The 23,793-nt window shown below is 45.7% G+C and overlaps 1 protein-coding gene across 3 annotated transcripts; it reads left to right on the top strand.

The window, feature by feature from the left end:
• The first annotated feature begins 1,962 nt into the window (after positions 1 to 1,962).
• Positions 1,963 to 9,769, top strand: LOC123143260 (RNA polymerase-associated protein LEO1). 3 transcript variants are annotated; one of them, XM_044562113.1, is made up of 8 exons: positions 1,963 to 2,310; positions 2,402 to 2,477; positions 2,805 to 2,863; positions 2,955 to 3,515; positions 5,179 to 5,444; positions 8,816 to 9,019; positions 9,110 to 9,209; positions 9,342 to 9,769. In XM_044562113.1, the coding sequence occupies exons 1-8, from the start codon at positions 2,023 to 2,025 to the stop codon at positions 9,342 to 9,344; spliced, it is 1,557 nt and encodes a 518-aa protein (XP_044418048.1). In that variant the 5' UTR covers positions 1,963 to 2,022; the 3' UTR covers positions 9,345 to 9,769. The 3 variants fall into 3 exon arrangements, with proteins under 3 accessions (XP_044418048.1, XP_044418046.1, XP_044418047.1); XM_044562111.1 differs by having other exon boundaries at positions 9,110 to 9,247; XM_044562112.1 differs by having other exon boundaries at positions 2,398 to 2,477; positions 2,812 to 2,863; positions 9,110 to 9,247.
• The last annotated feature ends 14,024 nt before the right edge of the window (positions 9,770 to 23,793 follow it).

Below are 23,793 nucleotides of genomic sequence, written 5' to 3'. Positions count from 1 at the left end.
TTTATACAATGTAAAACAATATTTACATAGTTAAAATGCTTTTTTTGTATCATTCAAAAAAAAATGTTTAACACGTAACTGAAAAAATGTTGAAAAACATGTATTTTAAAATGACGAGGGCAAAATGGTACGATATTTCGGGGAACAGAAAACGGCGAGGAATTTTGGAAATTATGCGGAGGCCGCTGTGTTAAAATGGGCTTTACATTGGGTATAACTCGGCCATCGAATGTAACGTGCCATCGACCGCGCACGGGCAGTGTGACGTTGGATTCCTAATAGGCCGCTGCCTTGTCATACCTCCCCCTCCCCCCCCCCCCCACCCACACCCCCACCCGCACACACACCTCCGAAATAGGGTTTTCCCCCGCTTTGTATTACAAAACAACCGTCACCGATACAGCCAACAATACCACGCTGGGGCAGACAGCACAATCTTGCCCAAAAGAAAACAAGAGAAAATAAGAGAAAGAAATGCGAGCAACACTGGCTCAACGAAAGCTGTAGCATCCTGCAACCGCTGCGCCCACCGGAGAATTCCGCCACACTCCAATGCCCTCGGTTCACCGAGTACCAAGTACCAAGCAGCACCTTAAAGAAGGACCGCGACGACGACGACGCTGCTGCTCGGACGAGTCCTAAGATTTCTCCCGGTACGTGGAGGGGAGTGAGGGAGAGGTATAACCGATGCCCTTCAAGAAGGGTGGCGCCGCCCACAGGCGTCACCGCGTCGGAGTCGGCCAGGCCCGACAGAGATTTCTCCCTACCTCTCACACCTACCATCCAGGACCAATTGCTGGCTCCACCCTGCCTACCGCCCACCACCACAGCCACAAGGACACCACAGTCGTCTCACCACGACAAACGTCGCGAGGCCGGCCAGGCCGAACAAAACCACCGTTGACAGGGGCCGGCAGTACCGCAACCACGTGGGAGGGGACAACCTCTACCGACACAAGCGGTAGCAAACCGGATGCAGAGCAGGAGCACGTCGGGCCAACTGCCCAGCCAGGCCCAGATCGGGCCCGCTAAGCTCCCGCCGCCGCGCTGCAGCAGACGCGGCGCAATAGCCGCCGCCGCCGTCTCCCGTGGCTTGCCAGACCAGCCGAAGGCGGCCCGCCCCAACCCAGATCGGGGCCGAAGGGGCCCAGATCTGGGCTTGGAGGGCGCCGCGGCCAAGGCCCGCTGCCAGCCACCACCGCCGCCAAGGGGCCGCGCCGCCGCCACGCAGCCACATGATCTGCACCAGAACGCCTCCCGCCGAGGAACACCGCCGGCGGAACTCGCCGCCCGAGCCGGGAACCGCGTCGGGAGAAGGAGGGGGAGCTGCCACCGTCGGCCAAGAACGGCGCTGCACGGGCAAGTGCCCGGTAACGCCGGCCGACGGCAGCGATGGGAGGGGGTGAGGGGAGGAGGGCTAGGCGGCGGGGGAAGGGAGGGCCGCCCTAGCCGCCTCGCTCGGGGAGGCGGCGCGGGGGGTACGGGGAGGAGCGGGGGAGAGAAGAATCCCACACACACACACAAAATTCAAGAGAGAGGGTCAGGGACAACGGTTCAACCACTAGGGTCAATACAATCGTTACAAATGGTAGTATTTTTTGAGGGAATTACACTGGTAGTATTTTTTTTATTTTTTCACGGATAAATTACACATGGTAGTTGAAATATTTGTTACAACATATTATTAAATGAAAGAGAGAAAATACAAAAGATGATAGTTAGACGATCCATGGATGTTGTAAAAGCCCTCTAAAATGTAGCATCCAGTTTGTAAACTCATGGCGTCATAGAAAAGAGTGCAGTGAAATATAATTTTATTTGGACTTGTAAGTGAAAATAACAGGGCTTTCCCAAGAAATATAACTAGATAGTATTATATCATTTAGTAATACTAATATTTTCACTGTGCTCTTTTTACAGTTTTTTCAACAAACATTATACAGTACAGCATCTGGACTTGATTTGGTGGGCTGAAAGGAATGTTAAAGCCCACCACAGAGGCACTCATCTTCACCCTCACTCATGGCCGACGGCGACGGTGACGGTGACGGCGGCGGCGGAGAGGGCGGCGGGAGCGCCGAGTGGCAGCCCATCTACGACCGGGTCCAGGCGCAGGCCGAGGCTCTCGCCGCCGACCGCGCGCGCCTGGAGGCGGCCAGCAAGGCCCAGCGCGAGTCGTGGGAGGCGGCGCGGAGGCTTCAGCGGAGCGTGGAGGAGCTGCAAGCGGCGGCGCGGGAGAAGGACGCCGAGGTCGGCAGGTTGCGAGCAGAAGCCGCCGACGCTACCAAGAAGCTGCAGGAAGTGCGCCAGGTGATTCAATCGATAATTGCTGTCTCCCTCCCCCATTCCTCTCTGGGTTTCGATCTCTCCTGATGCTAGCTGGTGTTGTTGCGGAAGGAAGGCGGATGCGGGCAGGAGGATGAGGTGGGAGGCGGCCTACGTGGATCTGATTCTCGGTGCCAACCAGAAGCTCGACGGTGAGAAACCCTCGCTTCTTGTGTTAATCCCTGTTGTTCATGTCAGCGTATTTCAGGAGGTGGAAATCTTGCACATTTCCCCGCTTGTCGCTTCAGTAGCACATCATTAGATTTCTTAGGGATTTTCTTCCCTTTTCTCCAGTTTCTGCCTGTTTATGCGCCGCCCAAGTGCTGATTTTTGTTGGGCAGCGCCGAAGTGTCGATTTTTATTGGGCAGCACCGAAGAGAAACTGTTAACTATGATGAGCTGAATACCAAATTTTTCCTTTTGTTTTCTTACCACCAATTTATGTTACTGATAGCCATTGCCTTCTGCGTTCAATTTAGAACTCAGAGATGTCGACATGGAGGATTCCAGAATTTGTGCAGAAACCCCCAACTCTAAGGTACTTACCCCGCGAGCTGCATAGCTCAAAACATGCAGCCAAGCTTGCACATCTCGTTGATTAACACGACTGTTGTTTTCTGTAACCAAAGGCAAGACTCAGTCAGAACACTGTGGATCAGGCATCCGTTGCAAGTGATTTAAGCATGGAGCTAAGAAAACTAAAGCGAGCGTACGAGACTCTGAGCTCACAGAAGGACATGGAAGTTTCTACATTACTCTCAGAAAAGGAACTTGCACGTAACCAGTTGGTTGTAATGCGAAAAGCCTATAATGCGATTCTTAGGAACAAGAACGGGGAGGCAGCACAAACTTCTGAAGCAGCTCAGAAGCTTCAGCGGAGTGTAGATGATCTTAAAGTGTCTGCCCAAAGGAAGGACGATGAGATTAGCAGATTGCGAGCAGAAGCTGTTGCTGCTGAAAAGAAGCTACAGATAGCTCAAAAGCTTCAGCAGAGTGTGGATGATCTTAAGGCGGCAGCCCAAAAGAAGGATGATGAGATTGACAGATTGCGAGCAGAAGCTGTTGCTGCCGAAAAGAAGCTACGGGAAATGCAATCCTTGGTCAAGGAGAAAGATGATGAAATCCAAACTATTAATGATGGGCAAGATGAAACTAATCAGAAGCGCAGGCGTGTCTCCTCGACTTCAAATGTAAGTATTACGTTTGCAATTGTTTGGCTGGGCTCACACAGTGAACCTTGTTTCCTTTGTTTATTTATTTAGTGGCCTGACTTTACATACACATATAGTCAATGGACAATGCCATGTCCAGTTTGCTAAATAAATCTGCTTGATCAATCATAACATTGATAAAAATTTTTAATCCAAATTTACTGTTTGCAAGTTAGTTGATGACCTCGTGCTGTGTGATCATAGCGTTTTGCTAATATGCATAGATAAACAGACTTGTTTTCCTTTACACCAAGAAACATATAATAATCCTGGATAATGATATACTCCCTCCGTTCCTAAATACTTGTCTTTCTAGGCATTTCAACAAGTGACTACATACGGAGCAAACTGAGTGAATCTACACTCTAAAATATGTCTACATACATCCGTATGTGGTAGTCATTTGAAATGTCTAGAAAGACAAATATTTAGGAACGGAGGGAGTATGACTTAAATTATTTGTACCGACCAACTCACCGAAAAGCCTAAGCTGATGGGGAGAGGTGGTACAGTACACTTTGACAATATGCATCCAAAATAATTGAAAGGATGCTTGCACGATTTGTCTTCTGTTCAGAGGCTACATATCAGCTCCAGGCTATTCTTGGCTACCAGATCTGATCCTAGAGCGAGAATGAAGTAGTCAACCCTCATAATCATATGGAGAGGCGATTTCCTATGCATGGTGGCAGATACACACCCTTTGTCATAACTGCCTTTTTTGATATATGAGGTGTCGGGTTTCTTATGGCATTGGCACAAGTGCATTTTTGTTGTATAGAAATGACTTTTTCTCACTTCTCATTGTCCATTTTATTACCTTTCTGACACAAGTGCCTTTTCGTTGTGTAGAAAGGGCCTTTTCTCACCTCTGTCAATCTTTTCGCTTGCCTTTTTGGCACAAGTCCCTTTTTGCTTGCCTTGCTGGTTCAAAGTCACGATATTTTCGTTACAGAGTTATTCTCATGGTCCGAAATAATTGACCAAAATAATTAGAGATAAAAATTGGGGCCATGTGTAGCTAACACCATGGGTAGCAAATTATTTCCGTAATCGTATGTATGGCTTGCCGCATGGACCATTTTTCTTACCGTTAGATGCCCCCCTCCCACGCACACACACACGAAAAGACACAAACACGGACTGTCCACATATGATCGTAATCACCATTTTTCTTTAGGCACCCCCCCCCCCCCCCCGGGGCAGTTCAAATATGATCGTAATCACCCAAATTCTTGATAGGCTGTCTGCTTGAATTGTCTTCTTTCAAAAGGCAACATATCAGGTGCTAATTACGTTTGCAATTTTTCTTACCCTTATCCCTCCCTCCCCCACTCGTGTATTTTGTGCTTCTTCCATATGCACCCACCCATGTAAAAAGAAAAAGATCCTCACCTGTCTCTCGACTCACTCTTGGCGGATGTGTGGGTGTTACCCACCGGCTCACATGGTACCAAATTTCTAGGGAAGGGTCTCTCATCTTGTTGCAGTATGACCAACTTGAGTTTTGATTTCCAGGATTTGCTTACTCAACACTACCTTTGAAATGATTCAGACTTTATTTTTTATAATGTTTTCCATTTATTGGTCTCTTATGAGTTGTTTTTGTGGGCTTTAACTAACCAATCTATTTGCTAATTAGGATGATGAGCAGAGTGAAAGTGTTGAGGATGATGATGTTCAGAGTGGAAGTGATGAGGATGGTGACGAGCAGAGTGAAAGTGATGAGGATGGTGATGAGCAGAGTAGAAGCGATGACAATTGTGATGAGCAGAGTAGAAGTGATGATGATGATTTGCAGAGTAGAAGCAATAATCAAGTTCGAAAGCCTCTCTCGAAGCCCAAGAGAAAGAGAGATGCTTGTAATGCCCAGGTCGCCAACAGCAATAATCAAAGTAAAATTTGTCAGTAAGTACTCAACTTTTTCTGCAAAGTTTACTTTTTATAATGTGGTTTGCAGAGTGTGTACTCCCTCCAATACCTTTGAAAGACCCAACTCCATTTTTACTTAAATTCAGACTGTTGACCCACCCCAATGAATTCTATCGTACGTAGAACTTTCTCTCTCCTTCCTCGGAGAGGTGAAACAATCAGGTAGTAATTTAAGTCAGATGAGCTAACAAAATTAATTAAACTCCGCCTATGTTGTATCAACATAGCTTTACCATGCCCGGGTAAAGGGGGAGGGTTGTGATAGGCTTGGCGAGCCAATGTAAAAACTCAGCCACTCTTATGGAGATGAGACTCAAAAGATTGTTCGTTGGGGCGTAACCCTCTCAGCGACGCGCCACATCGGAACCTGGGTGTGGTGTCAAATGGGCAAGGGCCGGGCCCTCACCCGCCTGGTGGCGCGCTGTATCTTGATCTGGATACGGTGACAAGCTGCTGTACTGGAGAGGAGGAGGAGGAGCTGCTGGACAGGAGGAGGAGGAGGAGCTGCTGGACAGGAGGAAGAGGAGGAGGAGCTGCTGGAGAGGAGGAGTCGTTGGAGAGGAGGGGGAGGAGCTGCCGGAGAGGATCTGCTGCAGAGGAGGAACCAGATCTGCTGGAGAGGAGCCACTGGAGAGAAGGAGGGGGAGGAGTGTGTGGATTGGGGGCTGTTTCTCTCTCTCCCTCTTTCTCCCCTCTTACCCGTTGGCGCCAACATCATTCCAGTTTCCCGCCAAAACTCTGTTTCCCACCTAAAACAGCTCCCCTGCCTGCCTGGCAAGCTAAGGCGTCCAAAATGGACTAAGGCGACCACCTGGACGCCTAGGCAGGCGCTTCGGACGCCTTATAGCTTAAGGCGGACGCCTTAGACAGCCACCTAAGGCGAGGTGAACGCCTCGACCTCGCAGGGCGCCCTGACGCCTAAGCGTCGCCTAGGCGACGCCTTGAAAACAGAGGTGCAGACAACATAGAGAAGTACAGAATGGCGAAGAAGGCGGCAAAGCGAGCTGTTAGTGAAGCAAGGGGTCGGGCATATGAGGACCTCTACCAACGGTTAGGCACGAAGGAAGGCGAAAGGGACATATATAAGATGGCCAAGATCCGAGAGAGGAAGACGAGGGATATTGGCCAAGTCAAATGCATCAAGGACGGAGCAGACCAACTCCCGGTGAAGGACGAGGAGATTAAACATAGATGGCGGGAGTACTTCGAGCTGTTCAATGGGGAGAATGACAGTTCTGTCATTGAACTGGACGACCCCTTTGATGAAACCAACATGCGTTTTGTGCGGCGAATCCAGGAGTCTAAGGTCAAGGAGGCTTTAAAAAGGATGAAAGGAGGCAAGGCGATGGGCCCTGATTGTATCCCGTTTGAGGTGTGGAAAGGCCTCGGGGTCATAGCGATAGCATGGCTAACCAAGCTTTTCAACCTCATTTTTCGGGCAAACAAGATGCCAGAAGAATGAAGACGGAGTATATTAGTACCAATCATCAAGAACAAGGGGGATATGTAGAGTTGTACTAATTACCATGGAATTAAGCTGATGAGCCATACAATGAAGCTATGGGAGAGAGTCATTGAGCATCGCTTAAGAAGAATGACAAGCGTGACCAAAAATCAGTTTGGTTTCATGCCTGGGAGGTCGACTATGGAAGCCATTTTTTTGGTAGGACAACTTATGGAGAGATACAGGGAGCAAAAGAAGAACTTGCATATGGTGTTCATTGACTTGGAGAAGGCCTATGATAAGATACCGCGGAATGTCATGTGGTGGGCCTTGGAGAAACACAAAGTCCCAACAAAGTACATTACCCTCATCAAGGACATGTATGATAATGTTGTGACAAGTGTTCGAACAAGTGATGTCGACACTGATGACTTCCCGATTAAGATAGTACTGCATCAAGGGTCAACTTTGAGCCCTTATCTTTTTGCCTTGGTGATGGATGAGGTCACAAGGGATATACAAGGAGATATCCCATGGTGTATGCTCTTTGCGGACGATGTGGTGCTAGTTGACGATAGTCGGACGGGGGTAAATAGGAAATTAGAGTTATGGAGACAAACCTTGGAATCGAAAGGGTTTAGGCTTAGTAGAACTAAAACTGAGTACATGATGTGCGGTTTCAGTACTACTAGGTGTGAGGAGGAGGAGGTTAGCCTTGATGGGCAGGTGGTGCCTCAGAAGGACACCTTTCGATATTTGGGGTCAATGCTGCAGGAGGATGGGGGTATTGATGAAGATGTGAACCATCGAATCAAAGCTGGATGGATGAAGTGGCGCCAAGCTTCTGGCATTCTCTGTGACAAGAAAGAGCCACAAAAGCTAAAAGGCAAGTTCTACAGGACGGCGGTTCGACCTGCACTGTTGTATGGCACTGAGTGTTGGCCGACTAAAAGGCGACATGTTCAATAGTTAGGTGTGGCGAAGATGCGTATGTTGAGATGGATGTGTGGCCACACGAGGAAGGATCGAGTCCGGAATGATGATAGAGTTGGGGTAGCACCAATTGAAGAGAAGCTTGTCCAACATCGTCTAAGATGGTTTGGGCATATTCAGCGCATGCCTCCAGAAGCTCCAGTGCATAGCGGACGGCTAAAGCATGCGGAGAATGTCAAGAGAGGGCGTGGTAGACCGAATTTGACATGGGAGGAGTCCGTTAAGAGAGACCTGAAGGATTGGAGTATCACCAAAGAACTAGCTATGGACAGGGGTGCGTGGAAGCTTGCTACCCATGTGCCAGAGCCATGAGTTGGTCGCGAGATCTTATGGGTTTCACCTCTAGCCTACCCCAACTTGTTTGGGACTAAAGGCTTTGTTGTTGTTGTTGTTGAGCTAACGAAATTAATTACATCGGTTCACATTTTTTAGGAGGTGTGTGTGTGGGGGGTGCCGGGGGGGGGGGGGGGGTGGTGGTTTAGAGAATGAATTCTGTTGCTCACTTTTGAATCCAGATTAGTTGTATCAGAGCTAAAACCCAATTGGAAAAAGTACTTACAAACAGAGATGGTCGAGAGACCACATTATTGTCAATAGATAGTCTGATGTTTGTGGCAGAAAGTAATGAATACATGTTTCACGATATCTTGTCAATCGAGGAGATAACTGTGTACCCTGTTACAGAAAGTAAGCAAACAAGCAACAGCAAGTGTTTTCTGCATATCGTTAATACAAAAAACAGAACACGCTTTAAAGCAACTGTTCTTTCTGGGTTCTTCTTTCTGATTTTCTCATGCAAGGAGCAGTTGACGTGTCGCATTTTGAGTTTTTGACAAATAAATTCTGTTGTCTGTTGTAAATCTCATCAAATGTCCTTGTTTTCTGATGTTTGATCGCCTTGTTTGTGAAGATCGATCCCAAGAAGGCACTACCTGACTAGGATGGCTCCAAAGCCGCTGCGCTCACGGAAGCTGCGTATTGTCAATGGCCAGCGTTGTCTGGAGGGTACCGGCCACTGGGGCAAGTACGTCAGGCTTGTGAACGACAGCTTGGCAGACCAACCTGACAAGCACAAGGAGTTTGTCACCTTCTTGCGCTTTTTCAGGATCTGTAGGTCGGTGATGCATGTGCAGTAGCATCTACAGCACCAATTCTTTCTGTTTTGAGTTATGATGGATTAAAGGTGATCCTTTTAGTTTTGCAGAATTCGTTATTCGGCCAGTGCCACGGAAAAGGCATTAGAAGGACACCACGAGCTGATCCGCCAGTTTAACCGGTTCTTGCCTAACAATTGTCAGATCAAGGTCAGGGAGGAGGGGGGCAGCACCCCAATGAGCAGCCGGTCTCTGATCCTCTTTAACCATTCATAACTTCCGCTTGTGAGGATCAGCTCGCTTGTTTCTGTTTTGAATTAGTTTGTATTGCATGTTTTGCAGTGAAAATATCAGTGCCGTGGCCGGGCTCGTGAAGCTGAAGGAGGGCGGCAGCCCAAGGGTTTAGTCATCTTAGCTGACTGATAATTCAGGCTTGTTAATTAGGAGGAACAAGTCATCTGACGATCGCTGGTTGCCGCTTCTTGTAGATGGATGTTTATGCTATGCCATGCCTGTTCCTGCTCTGTCTAGACTTAGATGCTAGCTGCTGGATGAACTACCAGAACATCCGATGCAGGCGGAGCCATGCACGAAGAGTATATTCTTTTTTTGTTAGTTAGCATGGTTCCTCCACTGATTTTGCGCAAGGTGTTCATTGTTCTCGAGTTTACTAAATGTAATTATTGGGGCAGACAAATGCAGGAAAACGACGGAATTGTTTGATCCTACATATTTTTGTGAAAATGTGATCATGCATTGCTATAAGGTAACACAGGTTCTCACCACATTGTGAAGATCCAGTTGTACTTTATCTTCCGAGTAACTTGTTGTCCCGCTAACAGAAGTCCATTTTTCAACCCTATGTTTAAGTTTCAGCCCTCAACTGCGAAACCAGTTATTGCGCATCCTCCAACTTTCCATCTCGTTCAAGACTCAACCCTGAGCTTGGCCTAAGCCAGTTTTCGCAAACAAGGTTGGTATTGACTGAGTCGACCTCAGTTAGGGCATCCACGTCAGGTCACTGTCTCAAACCGTCAATGCGGGCTTTCCTTCCTCCCTATCTTCCTCAACCCCCCCCCCCCCCCCTTTCTAGACTATCCTTCCTCAACCAGCTGTTGTCGCCGACACCACCCCTGACGATGATGACAACGACTATATCTATCATCGCTCGTCGGCGAACGGCAGCGCTACACCGACATCGTGCGCAACCGTCTCCTCCCCCGCTAGTCCCTCATCTCCCCTCCTTTCCTCGCCCACACTACTAGGGAAAACCTTATACACAGAATCTTATTAGTAGCATGGTTTAAAAACAAACGCTACTGCTAATTAGCAGTAGCGAGCTCCAGTAAACCGCGCTACTAACACCCACATAGCAGTAGCGCTCTAGGTGAAACAAGCGCTACTACTATAATTGCCACGGCGTTGCCTCCAGGCTAGATGTAGTAGTAGCGCCCTTCTCCTGGACGCGCTACTGCTAAAGTACTCTGTAGCAGCGTTTTTCTTCAAAACTCGCTGCTGCTAAGTATCACTGCAACTAATTAAGTTTAGTCCCATACTGCTAAGCGAACAAGGTGTTTACCACCTTAAATACGTTACTCCTCAAACTATCTCGAGCACTTGGTCTTCATTGAACTATATGTGTAGGATTTGTGGCTGCAATATGAATCCTCGCCTGTACCTATACAGGTACAGTGAGGATTCATGTTGACTATTTAGATTCTACACAAAAAGATCAATGATAAACAATGTGTATTTTTGATGTTTTTACATGCTTTGACTTATAGCGCTTTTCGAGGACAAAGCGGTACTGATAAAAAGAAATAACTGCTTCCTTTAGCAGTAGCGTTTGTTTCTAAAACATGCTATAGCTAAGTTAGCTATAGCGCGTTTCCTTCAGCGCGCTACTGCTAGTTCGACTTAACCACCCGCGGGCTCAAAAATTTGCTAAGTCCTCCTTCCCCCATGTTCCCCTACCCCTCTGTCGCCGCCGCCCGAGCCCGAGCCTGCCCTCACCGCTGCCGCCCGAGGCCGCCCTCAACCTCACCGCCGCCGCTCTCGACCTCACCGCCGCCACCCTCGACCTCACCGACGTCGCCCGAGCCCGCCCAGGACCGTCGCCTCCCGATCCCGAGCCCGCCCTCGCCGCCCCTACCTCCGTCGCCGAGCACCTCCACGCCACCGTCTCTCCCCTCTCCGTGTAAGCCCCCCACACCCTCTCTCTCTGCTTAGCTAGTAGATGTTTTTTAGTAGTAGTAGATGTTAATTTAGGGTTTATAGATAATGATTTTTAGTAGTAGTAGATGTTAATTAGTAGTAGTGACGGTACTAGTTAACTAGGGCAGTATGGTTAATAGTAGATGTTTTTTACTATTGTATAATGTAGTTTTTTTTACTGTTTTTAGTAAGTGTTTAAAATAATTAGTAAGTAAATTAATAAACTAGTTGAACTAGTTTAGTTTTAGTTGAACTAGTTTAGTAAGTAAATTAATAAACTAGTTGAACTAGTTGAATTAATAGAACTAATGTTTTTTATTAAGAAATTTAATATAACTAGTTGAACTACTTTATTTTTAGAAAAAACTATTTTTTTCTATTAATAGTAAGTTTATATTTAGTAAGAACTAGTTGAATTAATAGAAGTAGTTGAACATGTCATATTTGTTGTTATTTTTTTTAGTTTAAGCAATTATTCGGGATGTATTAGTGATAACTTATAGGGTTTTTGTTTTTGCAGAAATCAACGAGCCCTTCCATCATCTCCGCCGTCGTCCCCGTCACCGACCCCTCCGACCTCGAGGTGAGACCAGCCAAATCTCCATGTCAATATGAGTCCTATAAGATATGATGTAGATAAAAACATATAGGATATGTGGTTGCCCAAGTGGCCGGTCATGTTCAGGTTACACCTCCGAGTGGCCTATGTTTTGCCGGAGTGTTGATTAATTTCCGTTCCGGCAAATTTCAGGCGCTCAATATGTCCTTTTTTAGCAAAGGTCATGCTGGATTTTTCTGTGAATTCTGGCATGACTTGTGCTAGAATATGTAGGAAATATCGAGTGGCCTGGATTTTCTCGAAAAATAATTAAACGACATTTTGACAGACCGATAGTCAAGCCGTGATGAATAGTAATGATCTAATTTAGGTTTTTAGTACATATATTTAATTGTACAAGTTTAATATTTGAATTATGAACGTAGGAAATGTCGTACTCGGACGACGAAAGTCTCCCGGGGGAGTGCAGCTGGTGCCACGACAATCGAGGTCTGTGCGACAGGCCTCACCTGGACAAAGATCGGCGCTTCAGCATTAAGCTCGAGGAGACCTTCGATGTTGAAACTGTATGCAACGACGCTAAGTGTTTTTTACGTAATTAAGCATGACTTCAACTATTTCAACGTCTAATTTTCATCTTTTACAATTCGACTAGCTTATCCCATGCCATGCAAGACGCTATGTCTTGGAGAGGATGGGTTTTGAAGACCATGAAAATTTTGAAACAAAGAAAATACACCTAAGGACCCATCATGATATGGATTTTGATATAAATCTGTACAATTCTCAGAGCGTAACCCATTTTGGTTACCAAAATTGGGAAGCATTTTGCAAAATGTATGATTTTTATGAGGATATGATTGTCACCATGGATCTTGGTGATCCTGACATCGAGCAAGACAATATGGACATTTGAGTCCTTGTTGATACGCTTCCGATTCTACCGCTATGTGAGTTTCTCAAACATAATTATTAACTAATTTATATTGTTTATTTCAAAATAGTTGACAGCTTATTTTCATTCTTCAAAGAAGGTGCGGAAGATGGTAGACAAAACCCACTACACCGATGGCTCCGAATTAACTTATAAGGAGAAAAATCATCCGATCGCATTTTGTACTGATCTTGAGAATTACAATACCTATTATCGAACTCCTCCAAATTATGGTGAATACATGCCACTAGTGCATGTGTTGAAACATGGTAACTTCTATGGAGATACCCTGGTAAGAATTTTTACTATTACGACATCCGTGCATCTTTTGCATACGTCTAAAACTAGTATATCATTGCTAACTACGAAGTTATTACTATGTTTTTCAACAGAAAATCCCGATGGATTGTGTGCCTCATTTGATGTATCAGAATGGTCGCCTTGATGTTCTGAACATACAGCCAATCATCCTACGGATCTCATCTGTGCATATCGGATTTCTAAAACCGGCGAACACATGCTAATCAAAGAATGGAAAAAATGTTTGGACAGTCGTAAGGAGGTTCTTGGAAGCAATATTAAGCGAAAGGCAAGAATTGGAGACAGGATAATCTCCATTCTCCATAATGGAGAGTCAGGGCCTATCTTGTTTTTTGCTATTTTACCTTAGAGAATATAGTAGGTCCTAAGAGAATGTAGTAGGTGTTGGAAATATGCCCTAGAGGCAATAATAAATTGGTTATTATTATATTTCCTTGTTCGTGATAATCGTTTATTATCCATGCTAGAATTGTATTGATAGGAAACTCAGATACATGTGTGGATACATAGACAACACCATGTCCCTAGTAAGCCTCTAGTTGACTAGCTCGTTGATCAATAGATGGTTACGGTTTCCTGACCATGGACATTGGATGTCATTGATAACGGGATCACATCATTAGGAGAATGATGTGATGGACAAGACCCAATCCTAAGCCTAGCACAAGATCGTGTAGTTCGTTTGCTAAGAGCTTTTCTAATGTCAAGTATCATTTCCTTAGACCATGAGATTGTGCAACTCCCGGATACCGTAGGAATGCTTTGGGTGTACCAAACGTCACAACGTAACTGGGTGGCTATAAAGGTGCACTACAGGTATCTCCGAAAGTGTCTGTTGGGTTGGCACGAATCGAGACTGGGATTTGTCACTCCGTGTAAACGGAGAGGCATCTCTGGGCCCACTTGGTAGGACATCATCATAATGTGCACAATGTGACCAAGGAGTTGATCACGGGATGATGTGTTACGGAACGAGTAAAGAGACCTGCCGGTAACGAGATTGAACAAGGTATCGGGATACCGACGATCGAATCTCGGGCAAGTAACATACCGATAGACAAAGGGAATTGTGTACGGGATTGATTGAATCCTCGACATTGTGGTTCATCCGATGAGATCATCGAGGAGCATGTGGGAGCCAACATGGGTATCCAGATCCCGCTGTTGGTTATTGACCGGAGAGTCGTCTCGGTCATGTCTGCATGTCTCCCGAACCCGTAGGGTCTACACACTTAAGGTTCGGTGACGCTAGGGTTATAGAGATATTAGTATGCGGTAACCCAAAAGTTGTTTGGAGTCCCGGATGAGATCCCGGACGTCACGAGGAGTTCCGGAATGGTCCGGAGGTAAAGATTTATATATGGGAAGTCTTATTTTGGTCGCCGGAAAAGTTTCGCACTTTATCGGTATTGTACCGGGAGTGCCGAAAGGGGTCCGGGGGTCCACCAGCCCCGGGGGGCCACATGGGTTGTAGGGGTGTGTGCCTTAGCCTATATGGGCCAAGGGCACCAGCCCCAAGAGGCCCATGCGCCAAGAGATAAGGGAAAGGGAGAGTCCTAAAGGGGGAAGGCACCTCCGAGGTGCCTTGGGGAGGATGGACTCCTCCCTGGCCGCACCCTTCCTTGGAGGAAGGGCCAAGGCTGCGCCCCCCTCTCCCTTGGCCCTATATATAGTGGGTGGGGGGAGGGCAGCAAGATCTAAGCCCTGGCGCCTCCCTCTCCCTCCCGTGACACCTCTTCCTCCCCGCTTGCGCTTGATGAAGCCCTGCCGGGATCCCGCTACTTCCACCACCACGCCGTCGTGCTGCTGGATCTCCATCAACCTCTCCTCCCCCTTGCTGGATCAAGAAGGAGGAGACGTCGTTGCTCCGTACGTGTGTTGAACGCGGAGGTGCCGTCCGTTCGGCGCTAGGATCATCGGTGATTTGGATCACGACGAGTACGACTCCATCAACCCCGTTCTCTTGAACGATTCCGCTCGCGATCTACAAGGGTATGTAGATGCACTCCTTCCCTCTCGTTGCTAGTAAACTCCATAGATTGATCTTGGTGATGCGTAGAAAATTTTGAATTTCTGCTACGTTACCCAACAGTGGCATCATGAGCTAGGTCTATGCGTAGTTTCTATGCACGAGTAGAACACAAAGTAGTTGTGGGCGTCGATTTTGTCAATTTACTTGCCGTTACTAGTCTTATCTTGATTCGGCGGCATCGTGGGATGAAGCGGCCCGGACCGACCTTACACGTACTCTTACGTGAGACAGGTTCCACCGACTGACATGCACTAGTTGCATAAGGTGGCTAGCGGGTGTCTGTCTCTCCCACTTTAGTCGGATCGGATTCGATGAAAAGGGTCCTTATGAAGGGTAAATAGAAATTGGCATATCATGTTGTGGCTTTTGCGTAGGTAAGAAACGTTCTTGCTAGAAACCCATAGCAGCCACGTAAAACATGCAACAACAATTAGAGGACGTCTAACTTGTTTTTGCAGGGTATGCTATGTGATGTGATATGGCCAAAAGGATGTGATGAATGATATATGTGATGTATGAGATTGATCATGTTCTTGTAATAGGAATCACGACTTGCATGTCGATGAGTATGACAACCGGCAGGAGCCATAGGTGTTGTCTTAATTTATTGTATGACCTGCGTGTCAATGAAAACGCCATGTAATTACTTTACTTTATTGCTAACCGTTAGCCATAGTAGTAGAAGTAATAGTTGGCGAGACAACTTCATGAAGACACGATGATGGAGATCATGGTGTCATGCCGGTGACGAAGGTGATCATGCCGCGCCTCGAAGATGGAGATCAAAGGCGCAAGATGATATTGGCCATATCACGTCACTTTATGATTTGCATGTGATGTTTGTCATGTTTACATCTTATTTGCTTAGAACGACGGTAGCATAAATAAGATGATCCCTCACTAAAATTTCAAGAGACGTGTTCCCCCTAACTGTGCACCGTTGCGAAGGTTCGTTGTTTCGAAGCACCACGTGATGATCGGGTGTGATAGATTCTAACGTTCGCATACAACGGGTGTTGACGAGCCTAGCATGTACAGACATGGCCTCGGAACACATGCGAAACACTTAGGTTGACCTGACGAGCCTAGCATGTACAGACATGGCCTCGGAACACAAGAGATCGAAAGGTCGAACATGAGTCGTATAGTAGATGCGATCAACATGGAGATGTTCACCGATGATGACTAGTCCGTCTCACGTGATGATCGGACACGGCCTAGTTTGACTCGGATCATGTATCACTTAGATGACTAGAGGGATGTCTATCTGAGTGGGAGTTCATTAATCAGATGAACTTAATTATCATGAACATAGTCAAAAGGTCTTTGCAAATTATGTCATAGCATACGATTTAGTTCTACTGTTTAAGATATGTTCCTAGAGAAAATTTAGTTAAAAGTTGATAGTAGCAATTATGCGGACTGGGTCCGTAAACTGAGGATTGTCCTCATTGCTGCACAGAAGGCTTATGTCCTTAATGCACCGCTCGGTGTGCTGAACCTCAGGGTCGTCTGTAAATGTTACGAAACATCTGACATACACGTTTTGATGACTACGTGATAGTTCAGTGTGTGATGCTAACGGTTTAAAATTGTGGCACCAAAGACGGTTTTGAAACGTCGCAGAACATATGAGATGTTCCAAAGACTGAAATTGGGATTTCGGACTAATGCCCACGTCAAGAGGTATGAGACCTCTGACAAGTTTCTTAAGCCTGCAAACTAAGGGAGAAAAGCTCAATCGTTGAGCATGTGCTCAGATTGTCTGAGTACTACAATCGCTTGAATCGAGTGGGAGTTAATCTTCCAGATGAGATAGTGATGGTTCTCCATAGTCATTGCCACCAAGCTATTAGAGCTTCGTGATGAACTATAACATATCAGGGATAGACATGATGATCCTTGAGCAACTCGCGATGTTTGACACCGCAAAAGTAGAAATCAAGAAGGAACATCAATTGTTGATGGTTAGTAAAACCACTAGTTTCAAGAAAGGCAAGGGCAAAAGGGATACTTCATGAAACAGCAAATCATTTGCTGCTCTAGTGAAGAATCCCAAGGTTGAACCCAAACCCGAGACTAAGTGCTTCTGTAATGAGGGGAACGGTCACTGAAGCAGAACTACCCTAGATACTTGGTAGATGAGAAGGCAGGCAAGGTCGACAGAAGTATATTGGATATACATTATATGAATGTGTACTTTACTAGTACTCCTAGCAGCACCAGGGTATTAGATACCGGTTCGGTTGCTAAGTGTTAGTAACTCGAAATAAAAGCTGCGGAATAAACGGAGACTAGCTAAAGGTGAGATGACGATATGTGTTGGAAGTGTTTCCAAGGTTGATGTGATCAAGCATCGCATGCTCCCTCTACCATCGAGATTGGTGTTAAACCTAAATAATTGTTATTTGGTGTTTACGTTGAGCATAGACATGATTGGATTGTGTTGTTCATTTAAGAAGAATAATGGTTACTCTTTTATTTGAATAATACCTTCAATGGTCTTGCACCTAAAATAAATGGTTTATTGAATCTCGATCGTAGTGATACACATGTTCATGCCAAAAGTAATGATAGTACCACATACTTGTGGCACTGCTATTTGAGTCATATTGGGATAAAACGCATGAAGAAGCTCCATGTAGATGGATCTTTGGACTCACTCGTTTTTGAAAGGATTGAGACATGCGAACCATGTCTATTGGTATATGTGCATGAAGAAACTCCATGCAGATGGATCGTTTGGACTCACTTGATTTTGAATCACTTGAGACATGCAAATCATACCACATGGGCAAGATGACTGAAAGGCCTCGTTTTCAGTAAGATGGAACAAGAGAGCAACTTGTTGGAAGTAATACATTTGATGTGTGCAGTCCAGTGAGTGCTGAGGCACGCAGTGGATATCGATATATTCTTACTTCACAGATGATTTGAGTAGATGCTGAGAATATTTACTTGATGAAACACAAGTCTGAATTATTGAAAGGTTCAAGTAATTTCAGAGTGAAGTTGAAGATCGTCGTGATAAGAGGATAAAATGTCTATGATATGATCATAGAGATATCTGAGTTACGAGTTTGGCACACAATTAAGACATTGTGGAAAGTGTTTCACAATTAATACCGCCTGGAACACCACAGTGTGATGGTGTGTCCGAACATCATAACTGCACCCTATTCGATATGGTGCATACCATGATGTCTGTTATCGAATTACCACTATCGTTTATGGGTTAGGCATTAGAGATAACCGCATTCACTTTAAAAGGGGCACCACGCAATTCCGTTGAGACGACACCGTTTAGAGAAATCTAAGTTGTCGTTTCTTAAAAGTTTGGGGCTGCGATGCTTATGTGAAAAAGTTTCAGGCTGATAAGCTCGAACCCAAAGCGGATAAATGCATCTTCATAGAATACCCAAAATAGTTGGGTATACCTCCTGTTTCAGATCTGGAAGTTAACAGGTCCTTTCTCGAGGAAAAGTTTCTCTCGAAAGAATTGAGTGGGAGGATGGTGGAGACTTGATGAGGTTATTGAACCACAACTTCAACTAGTGTGTAGCAGGGCACATGAAGTTGTTCCTGTGGCACCTACACCAATTGAAGTGGAAGCTTATGATAGTGATCATGAAACTTCGGATCAAGTCACTACCAAACCTCGTAGGACGACGAGGATGCGTACTACTTCAGAGTAATGCGTGATCCTGTCTTGGAAGTCATGTTGCTAGACAACAATGAACCTACGAGCTATGGAGAAGCGATGGTGGGCCCATATTCCGACAAAATGGTTAGAAGCCATGAAATCCGAGATAGGATCCATGTATCAGAACAAAGCATGGACTTTGGTGAACTTGCCCGATGATCGGCAAGCCATTGAGATAAATGGATCTTTAAGAAGAAGACGGACGTGGACGGTAATGTTACCGTCTATGAAGCTCGACTTGTGGCAAAGAGTATTTTCACAAGGTCAAGGAGTTGACTACGATGAGATTTTCTCATCCGTAGCGATGCTTAAGTCCGTCGGAATCATGTTAGCATTAGCTGCATTTATGAAATCTTGCAGATGGATGTCAAAACAAGTTTCCTTACCAGTTTTCGTAAGGAAAGGTTGTATGTGATACAATCAGAAAGGTTTTGTCCTAAGGATGCTAAAAGGTATGCTAGCTCCAGCGATCCTTCCATGGACTAGAGCAAGCATCTCGGAGTTAGAATATACGCTTTGATGGAGTGATCAAAGTTTTTTGGGTTTATACAAAGTTTGTTAGAAACTTGTATTTACAATAAAGTGAGTGGGAGCACTACAACATTTGTGATAAGTATATGTGAATGACATATTGTTGATCCGAAATTATGTAGAATTTTTGGAAAGCATAAAGGGTTGTTTGAAAGGAGTTTTTCAAAGGAAGACCTGGATAAAGCTACTTACATATTGGGCATCAAGATCTATAGAGATAGATCAAGACGCCTGATGATACTTTCAAAGAACGCACACCTTGACATGATTTTGAAAGAGTTCAAAATAGATCAGCAAAGAAGGAGTTCTTGGCTGTGTTACAAGGTGTGAGTATTGAGTAAGACTCAAGACCTGACCACAGCAGAAGAGAGAGAAAGGACGAAGGTCGTCCCCTATGCTTTAGACGTAGGCTCTACAGTATGCTATGCTGTGTACCGCACATGTAGTGTGCCTTGCCATGAGTTGGTCAAGGGGTACAATAGTGATCCGGGAATGGATCGCATGACAGCGGTCGAACTTATCCTTAGTATCTAGTGGACTAAAGAATTTTCTCGATTATGGAGGTCAAAAGGAGTTCGTCGTAAAGGGTTACGTCGATGCGAACTTAGACACTAATCCGGATGACTCTGAGTAGTAAACCGGATTCGTATAGTAGAGCAGTTATTTGAAATGGCTCCAAGTAGCGCGTGGTAGCATCCACAAGATGACATAGATATTCGTAAAGCACACACGGATCTGAAAGGTTCAGACCCGTTGACTAATAACCTCTCTCACAAGCATAACATGATCAAACCAGAACTCATTGAGTGTTAATCACATAGTGATGTGAACTAGATTGTTGACTCTAGTAAACTCTTTGGATGTTAGTCACATGGTGATGTGACCTGTGAGTGTTAATCACATTGTGATGTGAACTAGATTATTGACTCTAGTGCAAGTGGGAGACTGTTGGAAATATGCCCTAGAGGCAATAATAAATTGGTTATTATTATATTTCCTTGTTCGTGATAATCGTTTATTATCCATGCTAGAATTGTATTGATAGGAAACTCAGATACATGTGTGGATACATAGACAACACCATGTCCCTAGTAAGCCTCTAGTTGACTAGCTCGTTGATCAATAGATGGTTACGGTTTCCTGACCATGGACATTGGATGTCATTGATAACGGGATCACATCATTCACATCATTAGGAGAATGATGTGATGGACAAGACCCAATCCTAAGCCTAGCACAAGATCGTGTAGTTCGTTTGCTAAGAGCTTTTCTAATGTCAAGTATCATTTCCTTAGACCATGAGATTGTGCAACTCCCGGATACCGTAGGAATGCTTTGGGTGTACCAAACGTCACAACGTAACTGGGTGGCTATAAAGGTGCACTACAGGTATCTCCGAAAGTGTCTGTTGGGTTGGCACGAATCGAGACTGGGATTTGTCACTCCGTGTAAACGGAGAGGTATCTCTGGGCCCACTTGGTAGGACATCATCATAATGTGCACAATGTGACCAAGGAGTTGATCACGGGATGATGTGTTACGGAACGAGTAAAGAGACCTGCCGATAACGAGATTGAACAAGGTATCGGGATACCGACGATCGAATCTCGGGCAAGTAACATACCGATAGACAAAGGGAATTGTGTACGGGATTGATTGAATCCTCGACATCGTGGTTCATCCGATGAGATCATCGAGGAGCATGTGGGAGCCAACATGGGTATCCAGATCCCGCTGTTGGTTATTGACCGGAGAGTCGTCTCGGTCATGTCTGCATGTCTCCCGAACCCGTAGGGTCTACACACTTAAGGTTCGGTGACGCTAGGGTTATAGAGATATTAGTATGCGGTAACCCGAAAGTTGTTTGGAGTCCCGGATGAGATCCCGGACGTCACGAGGAGTTCCGGAATGGTCCGGAGGTAAAGATTTATATATGGGAAGTCTTATTTTGGTCGCCGGAAAAGTTTCGCACTTTATCGGTATTGTACCGGGAGTGCCGAAAGGGGTCCGGGGGTCCACCAGCCCCGGGGGGCCACATGGGTTGTAGGGGTGTGCGCCTTGGCCTATATGGGCCAAGGACACCAGCCCCAAGAGGCCCATGCGCCAAGAGATAAGGGAAAGGGAGAGTCCTAAAGGGGGAAGGCACCTCCGAGGTGCCTTGGGGAGGATGGACTCCTCCCTGGCCGCACCCTTCCTTGGAGGAAGGGCCAAGGCTGCGCCCCCCTCTCCCTTGGCCCTATATATAGTGGGGGGAGGGACGGCAGCAAGATCTAAGCCCTGGCGCCTCCCTCTCCCTCCCGTGACACCTCTTCCTCCCCGCTTGCGCTTGGTGAAGCCCTGCCGGGATCCCGCTACTTCCACCACCACGCCGTCGTGCTGCTGGATCTCCATCAACCTCTCCTCCCCCTTGCTGGATCAAGAAGGAGGAGACGTCGCTGCTCCGTACGTGTGTTGAACGCGGAGGTGCCGTCCGTTCGGCGCTAGGATCATCGGTGATTTGGATCACGACGAGTACGACTCCATCAACCCCGTTCTCTTCAACGATTCCGCTCGCGATCTACAAGGGTATGTAGATGCACTCCTTCCCTCTCGTTGCTAGTAAACTCCATAGATTGATCTTGGTGATGCGTAGAAAATTTTGAATTTCTGCTACGTTACCCAACAGTAGGTCCTATGAGGTACAATATGTTTATTATGTGGTACAATGTATTAGAGTTGATGATGAGGAGTAGTTGTGATTATGACTAGTGACCAACTTGGTATGTGATGTCTCATTGATGAAAACGATGATCATGAGGAGGTGTTATATGACAATGAGGTATTATGATGATAAGTTGTTAATGATATGATGATGATGAGGATGATGATATTTATTATATCATTGCGTGAAAGAACTGTAGATTAGTTTCAAGTGGATCCACTTGAAACTAGTCCATGGTTTTTTCACCCAGTGATGTAATAACTCATTATGATGTAAAAACAATCTCTAAATTGCTGCTGTATGAAAACTTGTATAGAGGTGTATGAATACAACATGAAATAAAAAAATACGGAATGATAGTAGTAGCGCGGGCTGGGAGAAGCACTACTAGTAATTACCAGTAGCACTGTTTGGAGAAAGCGCTACTACTAAGTCGGTATAGCGCCATACCAGTAGCTGTAGCGCCATACCAGTAGCGCTTCTGCCCGCGCTACTAATAGGCCTAAAACCCGCGCTGCTGCTAGGATTTTCCCTAGTAGTGCCACCCGTGTCTCCCATCCCGCTATTGGTTGCATATTCCCCCTAGCTCGACGTGAGCGCGTCGGTGATGTGGAACTCGATGCCGGAATTGGCTGCGATGCAATGTCTCCTGCACAAGAAAGGTGCACGGCGACACTAGATGGAGTTGCGACACATGGAGGCAGCGTCATGAGGAAAGAGAAAAGGAGGTTGGTCGTGGGATCTACACAGAGGTGGGAGTCGACAACATTTGTTTTTGTCATAGACGAGCTTTGTATGTGGCGAGCAGCTGCCATGCACAGACATGGAGTTGACGCCCTTCCTAGTGCTTCATCCTGCAGGTGCTAAGCATGTCACATAAGCAAAAAATTATTATTTATTATTACATTTTCACAACGGTCTTTTTATATATTCAGCCAACATTATACATCATTCCCGCAAAAAAAGTTATATATCATTGGTGATTTGGTGGGCCAAAGGCCATTTTAAAGCCCACCATAGAACCACTCTTCTCTTGTGTTTCTGAGACAGAAATTGTGGCCCATCCTCCACTCTCTTTTGCCTGTCTTCCGAAATCACTAATTAAGGAACACTCTTTGCAAAGGTCACTCCCACCTCCCAGGTTGTGACAAGTGGTGCATTGCATGTGCGTCACTTGTCACAATTTAAGAGTTTTCCCTTTTTTTCGTAGATCCGTTTATTCAAAATGTTTTATTTCTTAAACCGTGCATCCAAATCTCGAATCGTTTTCACCGTCGGATTCCTTGCGTCAAGATCTCCAAAAATATATCTCATGTTGATAGGTTTTGAAGAACTTTTTTTCACGAAAAAAACGATCAAAAAAACCGAACTAGGAGCACGTGTTTTTTCCTTTCCGAAAGAGGCACGACCGTGCCTCTCGCGGAAGCAAATCCGATTGGGCTAATGCACTCTCAGGGAGCTTGGATTCACCACTACTATGTATCTAACATTATTATGCGAATGCATAATTCTATGTTCGGATCACTATGCCACCTGGCATTGTTTATATATTCTCAGGGAGCCCTTGTTTGTATTTCCTTTCTCTAGTCAAGTTCTTCCTCTTTGAGTACTAGTACTTATTAGATTTCTAGCTAGTATGCCGCTGTTGCAGCTAAAACAATAACAACAGCCACCACCAATTAGCCTATCATGCACGCCCCCTGTTTTGGTTCAATTTCTATCTTTGTATGTGCATGGTTCAACTTTTATTAAAACTAGAGCATTCCTTTCCTTTTGGACATTCAGTTCTTCTATGAATG

This window comes from Triticum aestivum, chromosome 6D (assembly GCF_018294505.1).
Source record: "Triticum aestivum cultivar Chinese Spring chromosome 6D, IWGSC CS RefSeq v2.1, whole genome shotgun sequence".
NCBI classification, from domain to species: Eukaryota; Viridiplantae; Streptophyta; class Magnoliopsida; order Poales; family Poaceae; genus Triticum; species Triticum aestivum.
Note: the sequence above shows the minus strand (reverse complement) of the source record. Positions and strands in the feature narration are given on the sequence as shown.

What these genes read in the sequence shown, in the direction of transcription:
- LOC123143260 (XM_044562111.1), top strand. Translation starts at nt 2,023, where the DNA reads ATGGCCGACGGCGACGGTGACGGTGACGGCGGCGGCGGAGAGGGCGGC. An exon ending in CAGAAACCCCCAACTCTAAG is followed by an intron (nt 2,864 to 2,954) that starts GTACTTACCCCG and finishes CTGTAACCAAAG; the next exon opens with GCAAGACTCAGTCAGAACAC. An exon ending in AGCACCCCAATGAGCAGCCG is followed by an intron (nt 9,248 to 9,341) that starts GTCTCTGATCCT and finishes CATGTTTTGCAG; the next exon opens with TGAAAATATCAGTGCCGTGG.